Source organism: Portunus trituberculatus, chromosome 40, assembly GCF_017591435.1.
Source record: "Portunus trituberculatus isolate SZX2019 chromosome 40, ASM1759143v1, whole genome shotgun sequence".
In the NCBI taxonomy this organism is placed as follows: Eukaryota; Metazoa; Arthropoda; class Malacostraca; order Decapoda; family Portunidae; genus Portunus; species Portunus trituberculatus.
The window spans coordinates 22445000-22471971 of NC_059294.1; the positions used below are offsets into that span (position 1 = coordinate 22445000).

The 26972-nt window shown below is 36.6% G+C and overlaps 1 protein-coding gene across 4 annotated transcripts in view; it reads right to left on the reverse strand.

Moving 5' to 3' along the window:
• Nucleotides 1-25168, reverse strand: part of LOC123515893 (cryptochrome DASH-like) — a 32216-nt gene extending 7048 nt beyond the window's left edge. Inside the window, exons 1-6 of one of the 4 annotated variants that reach the window (XM_045274786.1) lie at nucleotides 25100-25168; nucleotides 20586-20684; nucleotides 19946-20118; nucleotides 19612-19708; nucleotides 14809-14936; nucleotides 5098-5246 (exon numbers count right to left, since the gene is read on the reverse strand). In XM_045274786.1, coding sequence (XP_045130721.1) covers nucleotides 5098-5246; nucleotides 14809-14936; nucleotides 19612-19708; nucleotides 19946-20118; nucleotides 20586-20654 — 616 coding nt within the window. In that variant the 5' untranslated portion in view covers nucleotides 20655-20684; nucleotides 25100-25168. Of the gene's footprint in view, nucleotides 1-5097; nucleotides 5247-14808; nucleotides 14937-19611; nucleotides 19709-19945; nucleotides 20119-20585; nucleotides 20685-21200; nucleotides 21327-25099 lie in introns of those variants that run through there. The other 3 variants (XM_045274787.1, XM_045274785.1, XM_045274784.1) reach the window with 3 other exon arrangements.
• Between the last annotated feature and the right edge of the window lie 1804 nt (nucleotides 25169-26972).

The following is a 26972-nucleotide window of genomic DNA, read 5'->3' on the forward strand; positions in this document are numbered from 1 at the left end:
TCTTTCGTCCGCCCAAAGTCCCTATTTACAGCTGCAACATCGACACCTTCACGAGAATCAGCACCCCCTGAACCACTAGTGGAGGCCATGGTGATAGCGAAACTTGCTAAACAACGAGGATAGGAGCACAAAAAATTAGTTCACACGCTGGAGTAACACACACAATAGCTCGTGTCGAGCGGGAATGCCGGAGGCACTGTGGAGCTGAGTCACGGCCAAACAGACACACGATTGGCTCAGAGCAAGCGGGAGGCGGGACAGTGTAGCGCAGTACATTCGCTAAACATGAGGGAAAATCGCTAAACTTGAGGGCTTGGCCTTTTTCCAGAGTCACTAAATAAGGGTTTTGCTAAGCTGGACTTGGCTAAATTCAGGGGCTTACTGTATATATATATATATATATATATATATATATATATATATATATATATATATATATATATATATATATATATATATATATATATATATATATATATATATATATATATATATATATATATATATATATATATATATATATATATATATATATATATATATATATATATATATATATATATATATATATATATATATATATATATATATATATATATATATATATATATATATATATATATATATATATATATATATATATACATATATATATATATATATATATATATATATATATATATATATATATATATATATATATATATATATATATATACACACTGAGGAAGGACCAGCTGTAGAACCGTCGGCAGTGGATGTGGAAGGGCCTGTTGTAGCAGGGTCGGCAGGTGTGACAGGGACGGCATGTCTGATTGACTTGAAGAAAGAGTAGATGGAGGTCTGTTTGGTTTTTCTTGTTTTTTCATCATAGATTTCTTGATAAATCTTGACACTTTTCTCTACGTCATAAGCCACTTTGCTACTCCTGGCAGGATTTGGGTCACATTCCTTCAGGGTTTCCAGATCTTTTTCAATACCACCGAGACATTCTCTAAGAGAGAGTTTTGATGTCAAGGCCACGCACAGGTTCTTCTTCCTCATCTCCCTTTTTTCTGCCTCCTGTGATGCCATGTCTAGCTCTATAAGTACATCATTTGAGAGAGATTCAGCATGGCTTTCCAAAAGATCTTAACATAACATAACATAAATAATAAGGCCACCAGGGCCCATCTAGGTTATCTTGTATCAGTCGCACAGCGACCTCGTCATCAGTACTTAAAGATACACTTACAAGTACACAATACATTATATATTAATTCTAAATATTTGGCCCATTAACAGGGCTAAGTCCTGCAGCGAAATCCTCTATAATTTGTGGTCCCCATACATGGGGATCATGTCTTGTTTATCTATAGTAAATTTCTTATAAAAACTATCATGCAGTGCTATACATAATTATAAATCTAATAAATTTAAGTGCTTATCTAATCTGTTTTTAAACATTGTGCTATTTACAACCGTCTCTGGCAATGCATTCCAGAAGTCTACCACCCTATGACTAAAGAAATATTTTCTTATATCTAACCTGCAGCCTTGCTTTCTAATCTTCCTGCCATGATTTCTAGTCCTATTTCCCTCCTCTAAGGTAAAGAAAGATCTCACATCTATGTAGTTTGTATCTGAGAACATTTTAAATAACTCTATCATATCCCCTCTTATACATCTCCTCTCAAATGAAAACATGTTTAATTCCTTTAATCTATCTCTATACTCCAGGCACTTTAATGCTGGTATCATCCTAGTTGCTTTTCTCTGAACTGCTTCTAACATGTTGATATCCTGCCTATAGTGGGGTGACCAGGCCTGTATGCAATACTCTAAATGGGGCCTAACATAGGAATTATATAAGCTACGCACCACTTCCTTACTTTTTAACTAACATTTCTATTTATAAAACCCAGGATCCTATTTGCCCTATTTCTTGCTTCTAAACATTGCTTTGAAAATTTCATAGTCCTGTCTATCACTACTCCTAAATCCTTTCCTTCCTCTACTGCCTCTAGCCAACATCCCTCCATCTCATAGTTAAGCAAACCGATCGCGCAAATTTTTTTTTGGTCGTGTTATAACAAAAACAGGCGTAAATCGAGTTACCTGTGTGTGTATATGTATGTATGTATGTATGTATGTATGTATGTATGTATATATATATATATATATATATATATATATATATATATATATATATATATATATATATATATATATATATATATATATATATATATATATATATATATATATATATATATATATATATATATATATATATATATATATATATATATATATATATACACAGGCAACCCCCACTAAACGAAGGTTCACACTACGAAATTTCGCAACAACGAAGGTTTCCTTTTACTACCATCTGCTCATTTAACGAACACCAAACTCGCTTTAATGAAATTTTATCCAGGTAATTTTTTCAAAGTTTGAAAGCCCTGCCGTATCACACAAGCTTGAATACACCAGCGCCTCTGTTGGACAAAACGCGCACCACTCACTCCCCCTGTTCAAAACAATAACAGTGTCAGCAGCAGCTCGTCTTCCCTCACTCTACATGCCACCAAAACGCCCTGCAATGTCACCTAGCATTGCTAAGAAGACCAGGAAGTCTCTTACTCTCGAAGTGAAGCTGGATATTATTCATAGACACGAGAGGTGAAAAAACTAATAGCTTTGCTTCCCATCATGGCTTGATTACATCAACTGTCTACCATTTTCAAGTCAGCAGATTCTATTAAGAAGGTTGGTGAGATCATATCTTCCTTGCAAGCTAAAAGAACCACCTGAACTTGTAACTCTGCAATGGATAAAATGGAAAGCCTTAAGTGGAAATGTGGTACATAAGTTTTGTATGCGGTACAATGATGCGCCCTTTGTTTACATTCCACAGGTTGCCAGCTAGCGTATTTCCCACTCCACTCTCCCTCTCTTCATAAATTTAAGATCATCAACATTATAAAGTTACTTACATACATACATTAGTGTACATTATAATGACTTAGTCTTAAATTAAACTGCTTAAATGTTTAACTTCATAATTTTTACTTTCATTAAACCTTTCACTGTACTATGATGCACTCACGCTTTGTTTACTCTCAATGGAAGTTCAGTCAGGGGTCAAACTTGTTATAATTAGTTTGCTTAACGAAGTTTCGCTTAACGAAGGGTTTTTTAGGAACATAACCCCTTCGTTAAAGGGGCGTTGCCTGTATATATATATATATATATATATATATATATATATATATATATATATATATATATATATATATATATATATATATATATATAGTAATACTCCGCTTATCGAACAGGATAGGGGATGTCAAAGTTGTTCGTAGAGCGGAAATTCGTATATATATATATATATATATATATATATATATATATATATATATATATATATATATATATATATATGTATATTTCCATTAGCTTTTTACAAGCCTTGCCCCCAAGAAAGGATTGTTTTGTAATGCATAAAGTGAAATCTTACATGAAATACCAAAAAATAAAGCAGAGATGATGAGATCGGCCACAGACGGCAAAGACTCCGGCGACTTGGCCGCTTCTTCTTCTTCTTGTGACCTTTTTAGCTTGGCGTGTTGTCTTTCACCACGATATTAAATTTGTTTTCACATTTCTATTGCCTGCTATAATGGATATCATATCTTAGTATTCATATATGCTCATGCCATGAGGATAACCTGGACTCCGTGGCAGTGAGTGATAGTGAATTACTAATGAAATACCACGGTATTTCATTAGTAATTCACCTCCAGGGGTGGTGTTCCCAGCAACCTCAGAGCAACCTCATCACCGTCCCTCCAAGCGTTCATGGAAGCCATTTCGCGGCAGGAGGTTGCTCTGAGGTTGTTAAAGAATCTTGGATCCAGCTCCAGGAGCCCTAGAGACAGGCGGGAGCCAGACAATCACAGCAAAGCTGCCGCGTTCGGTTCCTCACCCAGCAAATTCAAACCCAGAAAATTCACTAAATCAGATGTGGTTGTACGTTATGCGGACTTTTTGGTTTAACTTAATATAATACGTTAACCCGTAAAGTCTGACAGGCCTTAAATATGGCTGCATAGCACACTTCCGATAGTCCTTAAATGGGGCAGCTACTTTGAGCGCTAATAAAAACCGCGCTAGCATTGGTAGCGCTGCTATACTTGGTCATGACGTAGGCCTATGGTAGTACTGTCGGCTCCCAGGAAGCACACCGCTCTAGCCAGCTAGTCTCCCGCAAATTTCTGTGAGGTGCGTGAGCGTCGTGTCGCGGTGATAATTATTTACGTATTTACGTATTTACTTATTTAAGGAACTATTATTTACAACTATGGCTACTGGTGCTAAGAGGAAGCTAAAGTTTAGTGATAAAAGTGATAGACAAGGCGGGACAAGACACAAAGTGCACAGGTTGGAGGTAGATCCCGATCCCACTATTGTGACAACATCGTCACCCACACTTGATAAAAACATACGTAACTATAATCAGCCAATATGAGTGAAAACACATAAAAACATGAGCAGTGCCTTACATTATGTAAGAATACACATAAAAGCACCTCCCCCGAGTTGCCGCTACCACAATCTTCTCCAATTATCGGTTATTATTCTGAGACAACCATAGTGAGTAGAGCAATAAAAACTTGTAGGATGATGCATTGTCATGTCTACTAACAGCAGATTTTTTTCCAGAGTAATTTATAAGAGTTGATTTTTTATGATAATTGCGGTAATGGGAGGTGTGAATTTTGCCATCGGTCTTAGCGGTTAAACCGAAATGTCGTTAACGTTTGTTAAGCGGAGTATTACTGTATATATATATATATATATATATATATATATATATATATATATATATATATATATATATATATATATATATTCTGTTGAAGTCTACATCATTAATTGCATTGTTTACTTTTAAGATGCTTTTTCAATGCTTTTTTGTACTTTGCCTCATCACCTCCACTCTCTGTTTATGTGTTATGGGACTTAACACAGGATATAGAGCACAGACCCTCCAGTACTTTATGTGGAAGAGTAATTCTTCCTTATCATGCATCAAACAATACAAACCTTTAACTCCAAGCTGAGCTAGAGTTGGCAGCTGCCCCACATCTATGTCTGGTGGGAGAGGCTTCATACTATCTGGCATCACCAATGGTGCCCTCACAAGGCTCTGAGCCTCCACTGCCTTGCGAAAGCCAGTGTATGTATCAGGAACTCTGGGGATACATAATCATTAGTGTAATTGCTTAAAGACATAAAAAGAGGAAGAGATAATACATGTAAGAAAACTAGTAGTATGTACAGCTGATTGAAAACATTGTGTGTGTATCTACCTAGTTGTATTTACTTAGTTGTAGTTTTACAGGGCCTGGGCTTTACGCTCGTGTGGCCCTGTCTCCATATCTACACTTATCCAATCTTACTTTAAAAGTATGCACACTTGTTGCAGACACTACTTCTTCATTTAAACTTTTTCATGTCTCAATACATCTTTGCGGGAAACTATATTTTTTAACGTCTCTCAGACATCTTCCTTTTCTCAGAATTTTACTATGCGATCTTGTACTTCGAATGTCATATTCTTCTCTCAGGATCAGTTTCTCATTATCCACTTGGTCCATTCCGTTGATCAATTTATAAACTTGTATCAGATCCCCTCTCTCCCTTCTTTGTTCCAGTGTTGGTAGATCCATAGCCTTTAGTCTCTCCTCATATGTCATCCCTTCAAATTCTGGAACCATTCTTATAGCCATTTTTTGTAGTCTCTCTCCAACTTCCTTAAATGTTTCTTTTTTATGAGGGGTCCACACTACTCCTGCATATTCCAATCTGGGTCTTATTATAGTACTTATCAATTTCTTCATCATTTCTTTGTCCATGTAGTGAAATGCTACTCCAATATTCCTTAGCAAATTATATGTTTCTCTAAAAATTCTATCAATATGGCTTACCGGTTGATTGATTTCTTCCATCGTCACTCCTAAGTCCTTTTCCTTTTTTACTTTCTCCAGCTCTACTCCATCTCCCATCTTATAGATTCCCACGGGTTGTCTTTCACTCTTTCCCATTTCCATGACATGGCTTTTGTTCATATTGAATTCCATTTCCCACTCTTTACTCCATTCCCAGATCTTATTTAGGTCTTCTTGCAGTATTTCACAATCCTCTTTTTGCTTTATAACTCTGCACAGTTTCGTATCATCTGCAAACAGATTTATGTAGCTGTTCACTCCTTCTGGCATGTCATTAATATAAATGAGGAAAACTTTTGGTGCCAATACTGACCCCTGTGGCACTCCGCTTTCTACTGCTCTCCACTTGGACTTCATATCTTTAACTACCATCCTTATTTCTCTCGCCCTCTAATAATTTTCTATCCATCTTAATGTGCTTCCTTTTAAGCCACCCTTCTCCTCTAACTTCCATAGTAATCTTGCATGTGGCACTTTGTCAAATGCCTTTTTTAAAATCCAAATACAATCAACCCATCCTTCTCTCTCATGTATTCTACAGTCAACCCTCGGCTATCGCGACTTCAGCTATTGCATTTTATTGCTATCACGCACCCATAAAAAGCTGCTAAAATTTCATTATCGCGACCTCAGATGCCAGCTATCGCGCACCCAGCCATTACGTCATGGGATATATGAGCGCTCATTGGCCAAAACCGCCTTGCCGCCAAGATCAATTCAGCTATCGCATTTTCGGCTATGGCGCGGCTATTTCAGCCCCAATTGGGCGCGATAGCCGAGGGTTAAGTGTATCAACTATTCTAGAATAGAAACTCAATAAATTAGTTACACACGACCGTCTTTTTCTAAAACCAAATTGGCTATTTGATATTAATTTGTTGTGTGTGTGTGTGTATTTACCTAGTTGTATTTACCTAGTTGTAGTTTTACAGGGCCTGGGCTTTATGCTCGTGTGGCCCCGTCTCCATATCTACACTTATCCAATCTTACTTTAAAAGTGTGCACACTCGTTGCAGACACTACTTTTTCATCTAAACTGTTCCACGTCTCAATACATCTCTGCGGGAAACTATATTTTTTAATATCTCTCAGACATCTTCCCTTTCTCAGCTTTTTACTATGCGATCTTGTGCTTGGATGTCATATTCTTCTCTCAAGATCAGTTTCTCATTATCCACTTGGTCCATTCCGTTGATCAATTTATAGACTTGTATCAGGTCTCCTCTCTCCTTCTTTGTTCCAAGGTTGGTAGATCCATAGCCTTTAGTCTCTCCTCATATGTCATCCCTTCAAGTTCTGGGACCATTCTTGTAGCCATTTTTGTAGCCTCTCCAATTTTCTTATGTGTTTCTTTTATGAGGGGTCCACACTACTCCTGCATATTCCAATCTAGGTCTTATTATAGTATTTATCAATTTCTTCATCATTTCTTTGTCCATGTAGTGAAATGCTACTCCAATATTCCTCAGCAAATTATATGTTTCTCTAAAAATTCTATCAATATGGCTTACTGGTTGATTGTTTTCTTCCATCGTCACTCCTAAGTCCTTTTCCTTTTTTACTTTCTCCAGTTCTACACCATCTCCCATCTTATATATTCCCACAGGTCGTCTTTCACTCTTTCCCATTTCCATGACATGGCTTTTGTTCACATTGAATTCCATTTCCACTTCTTACTCCATTCCCAGATCTTATTTAGGTCTTCTTGCAGTATTTCACAATCCTCCTTTTGCTTTATAACTCTGCACAGTTTCGTATCATCTGCAAACAAATTTATGTAGCTGTTCACTCCTTCTGGCATGTCATTAATATAAATGAGGAAAAGTATTGGTGCCAATACTGACCCCTGTGGCACTCCACTTTCTACTGCTCTCCACTTGGACTTCATATCTTTAACTACCGTCCTTATTTCTCTCCCCCTCAAATAATTTTCTATCCATCTCAATGTGCTTCCTTTTAAGCCACCCTTCTCCTCTAACTTCCATAGTAATCTTGCGTGTGGCACTTTGTCAAACGCCTTTTTTAAATCCAAGTAGATGCAGTCAACCCATCCCTCTCTCTCTTGTACTCTGTCAACTATTCTAGAATAGAAACTCAATAAATTAGTTACACAAGACCGTCCTTTTCTAAAACCAAATTGGCTATTTGATATTAATTTGTTGTCTTCAAGGAACTCGATCCATTGTGTGTGTGTGTGTGTGTGTGTGTGTGTGTGTGTGTGTGTGTGTGTGTGTGTGTGTGTGTGTGTGTGTGTGTGTGTGTGTAAAAAAAATAAATAAAAAAACCTATCACATTTATTAAAGGTCCACAGCTGATCTCTAGGCAATTGGAGATATCACATCATGTTCATACTCTCAGCTGCCAAATGTCTGTAACATAGTTCTCCTTGTAAAAGATAAAATGTGAAAAAGTTCCTCAATTTATGAATACTTTCCCATATACATAGCAAGAAAAATAACTGAATTACATGTCTTTGAAGGTCACCAAACTTTGACACCAATTTCTAAAGTTCTTTTGTTGTGGTTCTTGGCTCCATTTTTATGTGCAGTACTTCATGATTTTTATAAGTTATGAGGTTTACAGTATCCTTTGACAAGACAAGTGATAGCAACATAGATGTGATTTACTGATAAATGTTACAAAGATATCATGCAAGTAATAAACAATAAAAGATCAATAGCCTGCATGGCATCATCCATTACCTGTCTAGGCAGGGAGAGGGAAGGACTAAGATTAGCAGCAAATCAGCTGACTGCTAGTCATTCACATGTAGTTTCCTTCCAAGACTGAGACAATGAATAGGTTTGGAATGTATTCCATAGGTTGTACTAATGATGAGTGTTTGGATAAGGTGTTTCTCCACTATGGTTAACCACTCTGCCTGGCATTGTATCAGTTTCCTGGCCACACTTGGAATTTTGCACTACAGCTAAACAACACCTTCAAGTGCATATAAGCATAGAATATTTTTTTTATGTAGATTAACCTGTATTTCCAGCTCTGGCAATGTTCACAAAAATTTGTGTTATGCCCTATAGCCTGTACTGACAATTAGTATTATGAGATGAACACTTGCACAAAATATGTAAGGATAAAAAGAAGCTAATAACATTTTTATTAGTCTAGTTTTCAAATTACATCATATGAAAAATCAGAGTAAATAAGAAAAGTTACCACACATGAAGTAATATCACTATAACTTCTGTATCTTAAGGGCATGCTGCGATCAAGATTTGAAAAATTCATTAAAAAAAGTTATAGGTTTCATGAGTTGGAATTTTCAGAATATTATTAGCTACTAGTTGTCTTTGGTGAGTATGAATACGAATGTGATAGAGTAATGACATAATGACTTCAAGACATCATACAGAGTTGCATTCAAAATGTTGTACAGGCCTTATTTCAAATTGTTTTGCAATGTGCTTTGGCATGCACATACTTGAAAGATGCCTATTAGAAATGTAGAGAACACTTTTTTCAATTTATCCATGTCATGAGATATGATTTTTTTTTAAGTTTTTGCATTTCATGACATTATCAAAACTGCATGAAATGCTGTTATTTTGCCTCATTAAAAACTTCCTAATCACTTTAAGGAAAAACTGGTCTGACAAAATGTTACCCTAATCCCTGTCAATAAGTACACCAATTTTCAAGGCAGCTTGTATGTATAATGGTTGATTTTATACAGTTTTTTTCATATCTCGAAAAATCATGTTTTGAGATACAGCTCTTTAAAACTTTAGCATCCACGCGATGTGTTTATCAAAATTAGTAGATTTATTATATGTTGTGTATTGATCTATAGAGAAACTGTACACAAAGAATGATCTCATTATTCCCCATATTTAGTACTTCATTTCGGGAGGTATTTACCTTGTGGTGACACTATCAGAATTCCTGGCTCTAGTTCTTTGTGCCTTTGCCAGTAGATTTAGCTTGCTGGTGGGTGTCCTAAGAATGCTATTTCATAGAATTATGGTTTATTTTAACCATAAGGAAAGCAGAGGCAGTTAGGGAGGATAGGACTAAACCTGTTGAGTGTGAAAATAGGTTCGGTTTGTTAGAGGGGGAGGGAGAGAGTGAGAGTGGAGTGAATGAAGTGGTTGTGGTGAGTGAAAGGAGAGAGAAGGGGGTAGAGGAGAGGAGGAGGAGGGTTGTGCCTAGCACACCTCAGGTGTGTATGGTGGGTGACTCTCAGGTTAGGTACTTAGATAGCACTTTCTGTGGGAAAGACAGGGATAGGAGGACGAACGTGTGTATGCCTGGTGCAGGTGTGAAGACAGTGAGTGAGGAGGTGCAGAAGAGGGTTGGGGGGATGGAGAGAGCGGGTGTAGTAGTTTTGCACGTAGGTGGGAACGATGTCAGAGCAGGTGGGTCGGAGGAGTTAGTGGCAAGATTTCGGGAAATGTTAGGCAAGATAAGGGAGAGTGGTAGGAGGTGTGTAGTGTCAGGAATCTTGCCTCGTGTGTATGTTAGCAGGAATGGTTGTCTAGAGCCATTGGTGTGAATGATCGGGTAAAAGGGATGTGTAAGGATGTGGGTGTCAGCTTTGTGGATGTATGGGATAGGTTCTATGGGCGAAGGATTTGTATGCTAGGGATGGTGTGCATCTGAGTAGGAAGGGTGTGGATGTGCTGAGTGGATGTCTGGAGGGGAGTTGGGATGGAGTGTAGGGGTGAGGTAGCAAATGCATTCCAGAAGAAAGATGTTAGACATAAATTAGATAGGATAAACAGAGATAGTGAAAAGATTAGGAAAGATTTCCAGGTGCAAATAGGAGAGAATAAGATTAGGATTCCAAATAAGGAGACAGCATCTAGGAAGGTAGCAGGACTTAAATGTTTTTATGTAAATGCCAGGAGTCTTAGGAACAAGAAGGACGAGTTATCTAGTTATATAGTTGAGGAGGACTTAGATGTTGTATGTGTCACAGAGGCATGGGTAAATGAGGAAAAGTTTAGGAAAATAGGAAAGAATATGAAGTAGATGGATACATTATGTATTTACACCAGAGAATTGGTAGGATAGGTGGAGGAGTAGTTATTTATGTAAAAAATCCTTCATTTCCAGTCAGGTTAATGGTATTAAGGTAGATAACAGAGTAGAGTCCTTATGGCTGGATGTTAGAGTAAACAAAAGTAAGGTTATTAGAGTAGGAGCTTTTATAGACCACCTAACCAGTCAGCAGATGTAGACAACCTTATGGTAGATGAGATAAATAGGGGTGTACTAGTCAGACAATTATCTTAGGGATTTTAATCTTAAGTCAGTAAACTGGGAGAGGATGGTAGGAGATGCTAGTGAAAATAAGTTTATGGAAAGTTTTCAGGATAACTATTTAGTGCAGATGGTAGATAAACCTACTAGGGGGAGGAAGGTTTTAGACATAGTACTAACAAATATTGAGCATTGTTTAAAGGAAGTTGAGGTAGGAGAGACTTTAGCAAACAGTGACCATCATATAATTAGATTTATCATTAATTCCAGTAGGGATAATATAGTGAATAAGACTAGAGTCCCAAACTATCAGAAAGGCAATTATGGTAGGTTACGTCAGTTATTAGGAGAGGTAAACTGGGAAGATAGTTTTGGAAATAAAACTGCACAGGAGATGTGGGATATTTTAAGGTTGTAGTAAAGGGTATAGTGATGCAGTGTATCCCTTACAAAGATATAAGGCAGAGAAACAGGAAGCCATTATGGTGGACTCATGAGATAGGTAGCCAGATCAGAGAGAAGAAGAGGGCATACAGAGAGTTGCAGAAAAGTGGGAAGATGTAGATTTGATTAGGTACAGACAGGTCAGGGATGATTTGAGTAAGGTTATAAAAAAAGTAAAAGGCAGGCAGAGATAAAACTAGCTAGAGCTGGGAGTAAAGATCCCAAAAATTATATAGTTATTACAAGGTCAGTGATAAAAGAAATAAGGATAGGATTGGACCACTCAGAAAAGATGGTGTAGTAGTGGATCAAAATGAAGACATAGTAGAATTATTGAATGAACAATTTTCTTCAGTATTTACTAGGAAAGAATAGGAAATCCTGTTACAAACAGTGCGACGAGTAGTTTAAGAGCTTTAGAAAATATTGATATAAAACCGGGAATTATTAGGAAATTTATTCTTGAACTAGACGATAGGAAAGCTAGTGGTCCTGATGAGCTACATGCCAGAGTACTTAGGGAGGGTGTAGACAGTATTTCTGAAGCACTTAAGTTAATCTTTGAAAGATCACTTAGGTTTGCTGAGATACCTCAGGACTGGAAGTTAGCTAATGTTACTCCAATATTTAAAAAGGTAGGAAGGATGATGCGAATAATTATAGACCGATCAGTTTAACTAGTATAGTATGTAAGATACTAGAGAAAATCATTAAGGGTAGTATTTGGGAGCATTTAAATGAGAATAGATTAATTAGAGATACCCAACATGGCTTTAGATCAGGGAGGTCCTGTCTTACAAATTTGCTCGATATCTTAGAATATATTACCAAGGAGTTAGATGATGGAAATAGCATAGATGTTATATATCTAGATTTTAGCAAGGCGTTTGATAAGGTACCGCATAGGAGGCTAGTGTACAAATTGAGACTACATGGGATAGGGGTAGGTTAGTTGATTGGATTAGTGAATGGCTTTCTGATAGGAAACAGAGAGTAGTATTAAATGGGGCAATGTCTGAGTGGAAGGAAGTGGTTAGTGGGGTACCCCAAGGATCAGTGCTAGGACCTCTTCTTTTCTTGGTGTACATTAACGATTTAGATATAGGAATTAGTAGCAAAGTATCAAAGTTTGCAGATGATACTAAGATAGCATGTGCAGTACAGGGTGAAAAGGACAATTACAGAATACAACGAGACCTGGACAGGCTGATAGCATGGGCAGACAGGTGGCAGATGGAGTTTAATTCTAAAAGTGTCAGGTTATGCATTTAGGTAAAGACAACACAAACTTTAGCTATGAGATGGAGGGATGTTGGCTAGAGGCAGTAGAGGAAGGAAAGGATTTAGGAGTAGTGATAGACAGGACTATGAAATTTTCAAAGCAATGTTTAGAAGCAAGAAATAGGGCAAATAGGATCCTGGGTTTTATAAATAGAAATGTTAGTTATAAAAGTAAGGAAGTGGTGCGTAGCTTATATAATTCCTATGTTAGGCCCCATTTAGAGTATTGCATACAGGCCTGGTCACCCCATTATAGGCAGGATATCAACATGTTAGAAGCAGTTCAGAGAAGAGCAACTAGGATGATACCAGCATTAAAGCGCCTGGAGTATAGAGATAGATTAAAGGAATTAAACATGTTTTCATTTGAGAGGAGATGTATAAGAGGGATATGATAGAGTTATTTAAAATGTTCTCAGATACAAACTACATAGATGTGAGATCTTTCTTTACCTTAGAGGAGGAAATAGGACTAGAAATCATGGCAGGAAGATTAGAAAGCAAGGCTGCAGGTTAGATATAAGAAAATATTTCTTTAGTCATAGGGTGGTAGACTTCTGGAATGCATTGCCAGAGAGGGTTGTAAATAGCACTAGTTTGACAATGTTTAAAAACAGATTAGATAAGCACTTAAATTTATTAGATTTATAATTATGTATAGCGCTGCATGATAGTTTTTATAAGAAATTTACTATAGTTAAACAAGACATGATCCCCATGTATGGGGATCACAGATTGTAGAGGATTTCGCTGTAGGACTTAGCCCTGTTAATGGGCCAAATATTTAGAATTAGTATATAATGTATTGTGTACTTGTAAGTGTATCTTTAAGTACTGATGACGAGGTCGCTGTGCGACTGAAACAGGATAACCTAGATGGGCCCTGGTGGCCGTTTGTTATCCTATTATTTATGTTATGTTATATGTTATGTTATGTTATTAGTAAGCACCTTCCCTCTTCTCCATGAGACAATCTTCTCCAAGTAAATTTTTTGGTCCTCATCAAGTTCAGCACCTCCAGGTATGTACATTTCTCTCTCTGCTTTCCTCTTCTCCTTGTTCTCATGTACGAGTATTTTTCTAATTTTTTTTTTTTTCCTTGATTTCATCTTTCTTAGCTTCTATCAAAAGTGAGATCTTCCTGTTCCTTCCCTCCAAAACCTTCCCTGCTGTGCCAAGTGCCTCAGCTTCACCTACCACTGAGCCATACCTTTCCTCATTTTTTCATTTATCTCCTATTCTCTCTTCTTTTTCTTCATCTCTCACACCTTCTTCAGCTGCAGTAGGAAGATCAGCAAAGAAAAAAAAGCATAAGAGAGCCTGCAAGCAGGTGTGACATAACCTCTCCCTTCGCCTTTCTCTGTCGCACTGGGGTATGGCATGGCAGGAAGGAGGCGAGCGATTTGAGGGATGAAGCCTCACCATAGAGACTAATATTAATCGTAAAATGACAAGGAAAAACAGGCAATTTACCACAATGCTTAGAGAGTGTTTATTGCGTCACGCCTGCCTTGTGGCGTACGCCACTCATGACCCTTTAAACCCATCATAATGAGTATTGCCATATGCATAGGCCCACGATTCATATACCATATGAATTCTGAATATTTTTCCTACAATAATCTGCAGGAATTGGAGAGAGAGAGAGAGAGAGAGAGAGAGAGAGAGAGAGAGAGAGAGAGAGAGAGAGAGAGAGAGAGAGAGAGAGAGAGAGAATCATCACTAAATTTGATTATGCCCTTAAGGGATCCAAAGACAGAGGAGGATCCCAAGAGTTGCTGTACCTAAAACTGACTGTAACTAAAAACCTTTCCCTAGGAATAGTGATCAAACAAAAGTGGAAATGTACTCTTTAACCAACCTGCTGACTGGAAATGGTATATCAGCCCTATGGTAGAGAGTCAGGCCCCACAATGGGTGGAATTTCACCCCAAACTGACGGCAGTTTTCTTTAAGTTTGATTTCCACATCCTTCTCTTCTTTGGTCACCTGCAATATAAAAATAATTTCTTAGGTAACTTCCATGAAGTTAAATGTTCTGTCATCTTTACAAATTCTATTCCTCCTAGTTGTTCTATACCATACAAAGGCCTTATCTGTCCATGCATACATACTGTTTTTTTAAATAAGATGTCATCTCACCAATTCCTTCCCTCTCAAAGAATGTCTTAATTTTTTCACACACAAAGCTTGTATTTTTTTGCTAACTTTCATTCATCTTCTTTTCCATGGTTACTGCTCTCACAAATTTGCTCACTGCATGCCTCTCTCCCTCTCATACCAACAATCCACAAGGCCTTCAAATTATTCTCATTCCTACTCCATTTTCAATGTAATACTATATTTTTCCCGGATCTTCACTCTTTTTTCCTCCTTTAGTGTTAAATCTTGGAACTCTTTCTGTTTTGGCATTTCCCTGTCCATTATGTGAACTGCTTCAGAAGAATATTATGAAGATGCCTCAGGAAAATAACTGGCCTTTCTCTTAATTTTTCTACATCTGGTTCTTTGCAGAAATGGTATTAAGAGTAGATTTTTCCTTTACCTTTGAAAAATCTTTCTACATCTGGTTCTTTACGAAAATGGCATTAAGAGCAGGCTTTTCTTTTACCATTATTTATTTATTTTTTCCTTTTAACCTTTAGCAGTTCTACTATAAAAGAAAATTCTGATCATCATAATGTATTTTGTTATTATTAGTGATTAAATGAGATGCTTTATTTCATATTATTGGACTGATTCTCTAAGATTCTATTAAGGAAAATAATCAGGGGGGAAGATGTTAAATATTATTCCTGAATAATTTTGTCAGTGATAAGGTAGACAATATATAATGCTTAAGATATTTTACTCTAGTTCACCAAATATATTATGTTGCATTTTTCCTAACTTCTCTCAGAAGGTATCACCATCATGTGGGAGTTGGCCAGCCATATCCAGGCCAATTCTTCACCTTGTTGACCTAATATATAAACTTTTAAGATATTCACCACAAATTATATAAAAAAAAGATCAGCCTTTACTTTGTATTATCAATTCCTGTTTTAATTACAGTATAATGTATAACTATTCATGGAATGGTCTATTAACAAAATAATGCTTTACCTCTCTTTAAACAATATGAATCTATTTAAAAGTGCACTGCAAGGAGTGCACAAATATTTCAGAAATATTTCATATGAATATATTTTGCAATTAATTTGAAGATGTACTGTATATTAGAGATGTACCGATGCATCAGTATCAGTATCGGAATCCGCGGTATCGGCCCATTTTTTGGGTATTGGTATCGGTATCGGCTTATTTTATGCTGATACTTCCGATACCTAAAAGGAATTTCCTACTTAGTGATATATTCGATATAAGATATTGATGATACCAAATTAATATAATATGGCGTATTAAATTTCAGTGGTGATTACCGTATGTCATAGAATACTGTTTTCTGTGGTAATAAGCCACAACCTCTAAATTGGACGTGTATGAAACGCGTATAGGCTGAACTCCGGCATCCTGTCACACGGTCGGTCATGAGTCACCACGCATTCTCACAACTCACTGTCTCTCAGTCAGACACTGTTCCACCACCCACACAAAGTTCACACAGGTGAAAAGCTTATGTTTTTTAACTATAATCTAAGAATGTCAAACTTCAGATATTGAGAATAACAACATTAAATTATATATATATATATATATATATATATATATATATATATATATATATATATATATATATATATATATATACAGTAAGGTCCCAAGTTACGTCAGAGTTATGTTCCTGAAACATGACGTAAGTCGATTTTGTACGTAACTCGAGTTTTTATACTTTCAAAGCATATTATCGAGTTTTCAACCAATAATTTTTTATGGTTATTCAGGTAAGTAAAAGGTTATACACTCAACCCTCGATTTGCCGGACCTCCATTTGCCGGATTTCGGATTTGCCGGACAAGAGTCTGTGGGAAAAAAAAAAAAAAAAAAAAAGTCCGGGACAAGTCGATTTCAAACTACCGCGCCAGACAAAGTTCGCAAATCGGGCACTATAGATGGCAGCGCGGGCGGACATACACGTCTAGTACTGGACTGTAAACAAGTCTGCCGCGTCACACGAGTGTTGTGCTTACGTGTCGGCGGCATTGGCATGTGTTACGGCCCCACGTGGTGAGATGATGATGATGATGATGGTCGTCGGAGGTTTTGCCTTTGCCTCGGCACCTCCTGTTACTTCTATTCTTCCTGATCCTGCCTTTCTTTTATTTTTCTTTCTCTTGTCTTCCACATCTGGTGCAAAGTTTCTTTCTTCTCCCTCAGTTTTGTTTTTCTGAACAAAAAACGTCTGATTTATTTTCCAACTTCCTGGTACAGCTGGTGCAGGTGCCGAAATGCCGTTAAAGACAACACTATGTTCCCACGGAAATTTTGCCGTTAAACACGGGATTCCGGTAAATCGCGTGCCGTTAAAGCGGGGTTCAACCTGTATAGGGTAAAGTCCGGCAAGGGGGTAGACCCCCGGACATTTTCCATTGCCGGACATTTGCCATTCCCGGACAAGCCTTCCCCCCTTTTAGTCCGGCAAATCGAGGGTTGAGTGTATTGTTATATTGGTATATTATTTACAACTATGTAGGAATATATTGATTAGGGCCAAACGAAGGACTGCAGGTTGCCGAGAGGCGGCCTGAGGCTGCCAGGAGGGTGGGCAGGTCGAATGTTGTGGCCAGGCGGACAGCTGTGAGCTTTGTGGAGTCGGTAGGAGTAGAAGCGTTATATAAGTAAAAGGTTATATTGTTATATTATTTACAAGTATGTAGGAATATGAAACACAAGCTTGTTTTTGTTGTTGAATAGGGCCGCGAACGCGAAGGACTGCAGGTTGCCGAAAGGGGTGGACGCCTGAGGCCGCCAGGAGGGTAGGCAGGTCGAATGTTGTGACGCCCACAGGGCGGACAGCTGGGAGCGTAGTGCAGTGCGGTGGGAGTAGAAGCGTGGGCAGCGGAGCAGGAAATGCAATAGGAAAGGGCAATAGGGATCAGCAGACAAGCGCTGAAGGTGCAAGTGAGCTGCGAGTGTCGTGTGGCCCAGGCAAAGGCTCCGGAGTTGTTATTGTTGTGATGGGTGCGTGAGCCCTCAAGGTCGTCAACCTCCCTGTTGTCATGGTAACGGGCTTCCCATTTTCTTCTTCACTCCCTTACACACAGCTGCTGCCTCCCTTCTCATGTCTTTTAATTATGTCCACTTTTTCTTGTAGCGTAATGGTTTTCCTTTTCTTAGCATCACTGCTATCACTCAGGAGTTTTCTTTTTGGTGCCATTGAGCAAGATACTAAGATAGTCAGCAAACGCAGATGTAGGAACACTCTAGCCAGGGGCGACGGTGTGGTGAAACTGAGGCAGGGTGTTATTGTATTCAAGCGTGAGGTGGGCGGTGTGGTGGATAACCACTAGTGACGCCTGGCGGCCAACAATAACAATAAACCCCGCGCTTTACGATTTAGAACTTTTCAATTTTTTAAATCTTAAATTGCCTTATAGTGGACTGACGTAAGTGCGAGTTTGACGTAACTCGAGACCGACGTAACCCGGGACTTTACTGTATATAGTTAGGCAGTTTGCATTATTGTAAATAACAGCATATTCTTATTTGATTTATAATTAACAGTGCTAGTGCTAGCCTTTTCCAAGATATCATACTAGAATAGGTGGAAACTCGAATTATATATGTATATTAATTTTAATGCAAGTTTATTTTTTGAGTTACTTGTGTTAACCTAAGGATGTAAAAATTCCATAACCAAGAAAGTAACGATTCTGTTTTGTAATCATGTGCATTGTGTATAATTTGTTGCATATTAATTATTTAAGATCATAACAATACACTAGAAATTTAGAATAAACATAACTTTTTTCTATTTAATTTAAAAGATTAGGTGAAAGCTCATTTTTCTGAATTGGTCTACTAATGTCTAATGAATTAATATCAAAGGATGTCAGATTTAATTAAAGAGAAACATACACAACAAAATGAGTTTCTTTTGCTAATATTTTGTGTCTGTTTTACAATTTTAATAATTTTAAAAATATTTTGATCGCCAAAATATCGTCAATAAAATTAATAATGAAAATGTACAAGACCAAATGGTCGCTAAAGGAGTAAGTAAGAATTTAAAATAACTGACAAGAATCAGAAGACTAAGATATTAATTCCAATTATTGAGTAATTTACCTTTGCAAATGGCTTCAAAAAGCTTCTAAAAATGCTCCTATTTCACAAACGTTCTCAGAAGGACTTACAGCATCCCCCAAAACAAAGCCTCCCATCTGATAACGCTCGCCGTCCACCAACTCATCCTGGTGTCCAGTGCAGTAATCACTATAAGTAGCAGTATCGGTATCGGTGGTATCAGTAGTAGTATTGGTATCGGCCCAATTAGGTGGTATCGGTATCGGAATCGGCCAAAATTTTGGTATCGGTACATCTCTACTGTATATTACAATTTCTAGCTCTATTCTACTTACTTTGTAAATATATTAGTTATTTCTCATAAAGTACATGGAGAGAGAGAGAGAGAGAGAGAGAGAGAGAGAGAGAGAGAGAGAGAGAGAGAGAGAGAGAGAGAGAGAGAGAGAGAGAGAGAGAGAGAGAGAGAGAGATTCTTCACCTCCTCCTGGTACACGATGTGGCACTCTCTTGCAGAAAGAGACTTCACCAAAAGGGGCAAGATCTGTTCAGGTTGACCAAGCCTCACAACCAAGTCACTGAAATATGATTGGAATATAACCTTATTTTTTTCTCAAGAGGAAAGTGACTACATGTACAGTGTGTAACAATGATTTAAAAAACTATATTCCTAGAACATTAATTAAGCAAATACACATATTCTAGACCTAGAGTCTCTAAGTACCAATAGTAATAACTACAGGTAATATCTTGGCATTTTAATTTGCAATCTTTAAGAATAAAACATTCTATAGCTGATGCATATATTAACCTACCTGCCTTTCTCCCTTAGGGTATTGCGCAAGTTTGCCACACTCTCAAGTAAGAATCTGGCACGATGTGATCCAGTTTTAGGAAAATTGAAGTGATAAGTTCCTTTAAAGTGACGAGGGTCATAGCAGTAAACTGGCAGCACTTGATCAGCATTGATGTTTGCCTTAAGAAGAATCTGCAAACATTATAAAAAAAAAATCTTACACTGTTCACTTGTCCACAGGAAGAAAAAAAAGCAGATATAAATCTACAGCAATACATGACTGACAAATTTCAGAGCAACAAATTCAAGTTCAATTTCCATATGAATCAGTCAATATCACTCTAAAAGTCAGTTTCACACAAATATAGAGTCTGAAAGATTATTTGAAATTCATTACAAGTTTGAGGAAGAACAAACACATACAAATTACGTGCATGACACACAATTTATAACAGTTTTCAATATCCATTGAAAAAGCAAATAAAAAAACTGAGCATTTTAAATTTCTAGACAATCTGTTGTACCCTTTGGTTAAACAAATATATAGTACATTATAAATGCTTCTCATAACCAAGTCTGATTAGCTTCAGATAAAAAAATCCAAGCTTACATTTACTTGAGAACAACCAATATGCCTTTGAAAACTGTAAAAGACTTACCTCATTGTCATGGTATCTGAGGTCATTCCGTAGCCAACAGATGGCCACACGAGAGCTTCCTTCACTCATACTTGACAGTATTTTATTCCCACTGCTAATCTGAGTGAAGAAAGTTACAAGCTCATCTCTATGTGACAGCTTAAGAAGGATAATTGAATATGACAAATTTCCATAACTGTTTACACAAACATACGCCCAATACACAAATTTAAAACCATGTTAGGCATCGTGATACAAATACGGGATAACATGAGCATAGTTTCCCAGAACTACATATATATAGAAATGAGAAATGGACATGAGGAAGTTACATGGACCAGACTAGATATGAAATAAATGCACACACATGAAGTTCCATGAACCAAACCAAATACAACTAGATAAATACATGGACAAATGAGTTGGATATGAAGAAGTTACATAGACCAGACAGAATAGCAAACTGATTATTAGAAGAATGCACTGAAGAGCTGGCAGATAAAATATATAATTTTACAGAGAATTCACTAAAGGAAGGAAAAGTCCCAAGAAGGGTACTCATTCTGAGTAATTTAAACTCCACATACATCCATTGCAAATTACTTATAACACTGAAAGCAATTTCTATAACTTTACCAGTTTTAGGAAAGTAAGCCCACTCACTGCCATGCCAGTGCTGGAAGGTGATGCACCTGCACATGTGATAGATTGGCAAGTACTAAGGCATGTTTGTTAAGGTGTTCTCATCCATGTGTGTCACATCTGTTGCACAAGCACAAAATTAATTACAGTGACTGGTTCTTTTGTGTAAGAATGTAGCCAATGGCCAATTAAAAAAATACAGAATAAATCTCACCAACCAGAGCACTTTCTGGGAGGAGAAATGACTCAATTAAAAGTAGCTTGAGAAAGATGGCTGTTCACATTGGGTGTTGCTTCAATTACTTCAATTGGACAGCCAGGTTTTATGAAGAGAAATAAGGTAGCAACTCCATATTAATTTCTTAACATTGCCAGTTAGGTTAGGGTAGTTTACTTTGGTTTAATTAATTAAGTTATATTAAGTTTTGTCCAAGAAAGATGTCTGTCAGTGGTGTGTGTTGCCCTGACTAAGCTACATTAGTTAGGTTATTCATGGGTTAGATTAGATTAAGTTTGATTAAATTAGATAAGTTTTATTAAGTTGGCTTAGCCAATGGTGACCAGCAGTGGCAGCAAGATCTCTCCACAGTAGTAACACTCCAAATTTTGGACTGTTACCTATGTGGTACTTTGTGACAACAAAACTATTTTCTTCTGGTACAGTTTGGTCTGTTTTGTATCAATATTTTTTTTTTTATTTCTGTGCAAAACTATTTTCGGAGGGGATAGAGGATCGGGATGGATGGATAAAAATTAAAACACAAATACTAAAAAAAAATCATTTTTGACAAAAACATGCAGATTAAAAACAGCTCAAAAACTGTTAGAGCAATATATATATATATAGCATATATATATATATATATATATATATATATATATATATATATATATATATATATATATATATATATATATATATATATATATATATATATATATATATATATATATATATATATATATATATGTGTGTATATATATGTATATATATATATATATATATATATATATATATATATATATATATATATATATATATATATATATATATATATATATATATATATATATATATATATATATATATATATATATATATATATATATATATATATATATATATATATATATATATATATATATATATATATATATATATATATATATATATATGGTGAAAGTAAAATTTACTAAAGTTTTGCCAGGAAAACAGTAGGCTATCTTTACCTCAATACTCCCCAAATTAAGTTAAATCAACGAGCAAACAAAATAAATAAACCAACGAGCAAGTAAGGAAATAAACAGATAAATAAGAAGCTAAATACACAGATAAACAATTAACTGAATAAAGTAAAAATCGTGTCATTGCCAAACGAGTGCAATTCAGGAGCTTTACCAAGTTGACTCCCTTAACTGACAGACATTAACAGACTACTCCTGGCCAATTCAGGCCTGTGACTTCAGCTCTGAATTACGTTTCTAAATCTTGTGGTTGTGTGGTCAAACTTGTGATTGAGGCTCCCTATTTTTTCAGTATAATTAAACCTTTGTTCTTCATTTTTTCATAAATCGTCTAATTTTCTTTCAAACTCTCATACTGATTTAGCATTTATCACACTGTCTGGGAGGCTGTTTCAGTTATTCACCACCTTATTACAGAAGGAATACTTTCTGATGTCTAATCTTGCTCTTTGCTTAAACATTTTCTTTCTATGACCATGAGTTTGCAATCCTTCCTACATTTTAAACAAGATTTCACAAACATCTATACATGTTATACACTCCATTGATAATTTTAAGGGTTTCTACCATATCTCCTCTTGACCTCCTATATGTGAACATTGGCAGGTCTAGTCTCTTCAGCCTTTCTTTATAGGAGAGATCCTTCAAGCCAGGTACCAATTTTGTTGCCCTTCGCTGAACCCATTCAAAGGCCTGGAGCTACATCCTTCATGTAAGGACACCACACCTAATTGACATATTCCAGGTGTGGTCAAATCAATGCCACATACATAGATTTAAATATTTCCTCATCCATGCTAATAAATGTCCTTATTAATTAACCCAACCATCCTATTAGCTTTATTTATTTCTTTCCACAAAATGTTCATTGAAATTTAACTACTGGTTGATCTTCATTCCTAAATCTTTCTCTACTTTAATCTGGTTGAGATATTCATCCATAATGTATTGAAACATACCTGTATTTGTTTTACCAATTCTCATCAAATTGTATTTCATGGGGTGAAACCTTAATAGCCATTTCTTTGACCATTCATTCATTCTATTGATATCTTCTTGTAATTTTGTATAGTCACTCTCATGCTTTACCATTCTGAGCACTTTGGTATCATCAGCACACAAAAATATCTTGCTATTCAATATTATTTTCATAAGGTCATTAACATACATAGCAAACGAAAGGACCAAGCACTGACCCATGAGGCACTCCACTTATCACTTCCTTCCAGTCTGAACTTGTACCATTTACATTATCCGCAGTTGTCTTCCTCCAAGAAAATCCGAAATCCATTTCAAGATATTAACACCTACATTAATGCGTTTTTATTTTCTCTAGCAATCGTCTGCAAGGCACCGTGTCAAATGCTTTCTTAAAATCACAATAAGCAACATCCACAACTCTTACATCTAACATACTTGTCCATTTTTCCATTAAAGTTATTAGTTGAAGCACTGTTGAGCATTCACTCATGACACCATACTGTTTCCTTGTGATAAGCTCGTCTCTATTAATTCACAAATTACACAAGCTGGGCTAAATGGCTTATAATTTTCTGTGTCCTTTCTATCTCCTTGTGTAGTGCTGTGATATTTGCAGACTTCCAATCCTTGGGCAATTTCCCCTGCCTTATTGATAAATCAAATATAATTTGTAATGGACATGCTATTTCATTCTTCATCTCTTTAATCATCCTAGGGTGAAAATCTTCAGGACCTGGTGCCTTGTCCCATTTTGAATTGTCAATCTTCTTAAGTAAATAGTATTTGAGTTAACATGGAAACATTCTTCACCTGCCTGTTTGGTACTTCTCCTTCAGGTTCCCTAATGAACCCTGTAATAAAGAACTCAGCTAACACTCTGGCTTTCTCTCTATCATTTTGTGTTTCTGCTATTTTTCCTTGTTCATATACAAATTTTGGTAAATTTGCAGTTTCAACCAATATACCCTATCTTATAGTTTTTTTTCCCTATGTCTAACAAGCTTAGGGACCTCCTGGGAAAGCAGGGTTTTAGGGTGGGGAAACCAATCCTAACTTAAATTCTGTCCTGAAGTTATTATTAATTTCCAATAGAGTAAAATGGGTGTTAGAAATGCTCGTAGAAGTGTGATCTAGACCGTGAGAATGTGTATAGTTATGTGTGGTGTATAAGTTGAAACTGCAATAATATCCAAATTTCTTATACCAGCTGCAGTTTTAGTCTATGTACATATTTCCAAAATATTTTTGTACTTAACATTTTGGAAATTACTTTCTCATTCCTTTTCACTGCTCTCCTCGTTTCTCGTCTAGTCTGATTGTTAATTTGTCTTCACTCCAAATCCATCTCCTGCTTCATTCATTATCCTAAGTGTCATCCAAAGTCTCTGTTTTTCTCTTAATCTTAGACCACAATTTCCTATTCATCGTTAAGCCTTGATTTCTTCTTTTCCTCAGCTTTTCCCTTAGATGTAGTAACGGCATAAAGGACGTGGGCTGAGCTACTTCTGTTTAAAATAACTTTTAAACAATAATTAATACAGTATGTTACGTCAGTAAACTAAATTCATAATAGCCTGTTAACAAGTATTAAATAACATCACTACATTACGTTCCCAATCAGCTGTAGGATCATGATTATCTAAGTAAGACCAAGAACATTTTCTCACCTGATTTTTAAAGCTAATAATTTCAAGCGAGAATTTGACGCTGTCCACACTTCCAGGTGCCCCACTGTAGCAAAGAGAGCCATACTAACAATCCTAACTTCTGGACATTCTATAACAATACATATATGAATATTCTTTTTTCTTCTTTTGCAAAAAAAACCTTTTTGATTGATAATTTCATGTCCATCTATGTAGAAATATGTATATAAAATATATATCAATGAGCTACTTTAGAAGTTGTCCCAAAGTTGAGTCTGTCTATACAAACTGATGTTTACATCTTACGCAAGGAGCAGAGAATCTTTATGTAAAGTGTTTTGTAACCACATTTTAGGTACAGGACTTGTTGAAATGTAAGATAAAACGACAACATAAACATATGAATTCAGAGTTAGAGTGCATTAAGTCTATTTTGTTTATTTATTTAATATGACTGGTACAAAGTAATAAAAAAATGCAACGGTATTCAAATCACTGAAGCTACTATATACTGAGTTGAAATCAATTATCATAAGAAAGTTTTAAAAATATCTGATGTCGTGAGGCTAGAAGCCAACAAACAAAAACGATATTTATTATTTTTTTTTTCGTTTTCCGATCAATATGGGTAGAATACACGTACCGTTTCATGTACCTACCTAACCTTTTTTTTTTTTTTTTTTCTTGGTGAGACATACCAATCAATTAATTGGTATTTTCATTTTTTCTGTATCTTATTAATTTTGTTTTCGTAAACTTTCCAGATAAATCAGATTTGATAGACTGTCAGAGAGAGAGAGAGAGAGAGAGAGAGAGAGACTTCGGGATTTTAATAACTTATTTTAGCAGTATCACAACATCTTTCTCGATCAAAATGAGTTAGCTCAGATGATTTACTTTCCCTGATCCATCTCAGCACCCCGAGGCACTTCCTGGCTCTCTGCTCTCTTGCATGACAATGAGGGTGACCAGTGCCCCACCTTGAGGTCAGCCACACCCTTCGCACTACTCGTTTGGTGACAACGTCAGGAGGGCTACATTCCTTCCTCGTCTTCAGGAACAGGTATACCTCTTTCATAGCCTTCACTTCCGACTGTTCGAAAGACCATTGCAACAGGTACATCGACGAAGAAGTAGTGCGACCTAGAAATTATGGGAAAGACTTTAGGGTAAGTCTGCGTTTATTCTTATTAACGGCATTCTTCTCATATCTGATTCGCATTGTTCCTCTGCCTCCATCTATTTTACCTACTTCCCGCGGCCTCTCTACATGCTAAGTGCTCTCACTTCTTGCACACTACTCGTGTTATCGAGCGCCATCACATTTTCATTCCACCATCGTGTTCTTCATCGAAAAAAAAAAAAAAAGTAGGTTGACTGAAAATAGTGTGTCTGAGAGCAGTTATTTAGAATATCCTTTCATTTATATCTATCTGATATTCCATTCGAGCACAGACGACAAATGAAAGTACTCTGGGAGAAAGGTTTCGCCACAAGTGAAAGGAAGGTAGTGGGTTCGCAAGGAAAGGCGGTGAAGGGTCAGTCCAAACTGCAAGTATACGAAGTCATGGTGTGTTGTGCCAGTGAGGAGTCCTGCAGGGCGACGGTTCGTGGGGGCACCGGTCTTGTGTGGGTGAGGCATCTAAGCTCCGTATTCCACTGTAGCTGACGGAGAAACTGCAAAGGGCTTCCCCACTAATTCTAAAACTCGCTTTGGATTGTATAATATTGTTCGAGGAACCTATAGAACAGAGGGACAGACTCTAGTATCTTTGATTTCTAAGTGCACGTATCGTAGTAAGTTGCAGCTTCGCTTTGTACATACTCAAAGGCTTAGAATTATGAATTATTCTTAAAGAAAGGAGAGAATTAAGACAGCAGCACTTGCAGTGTT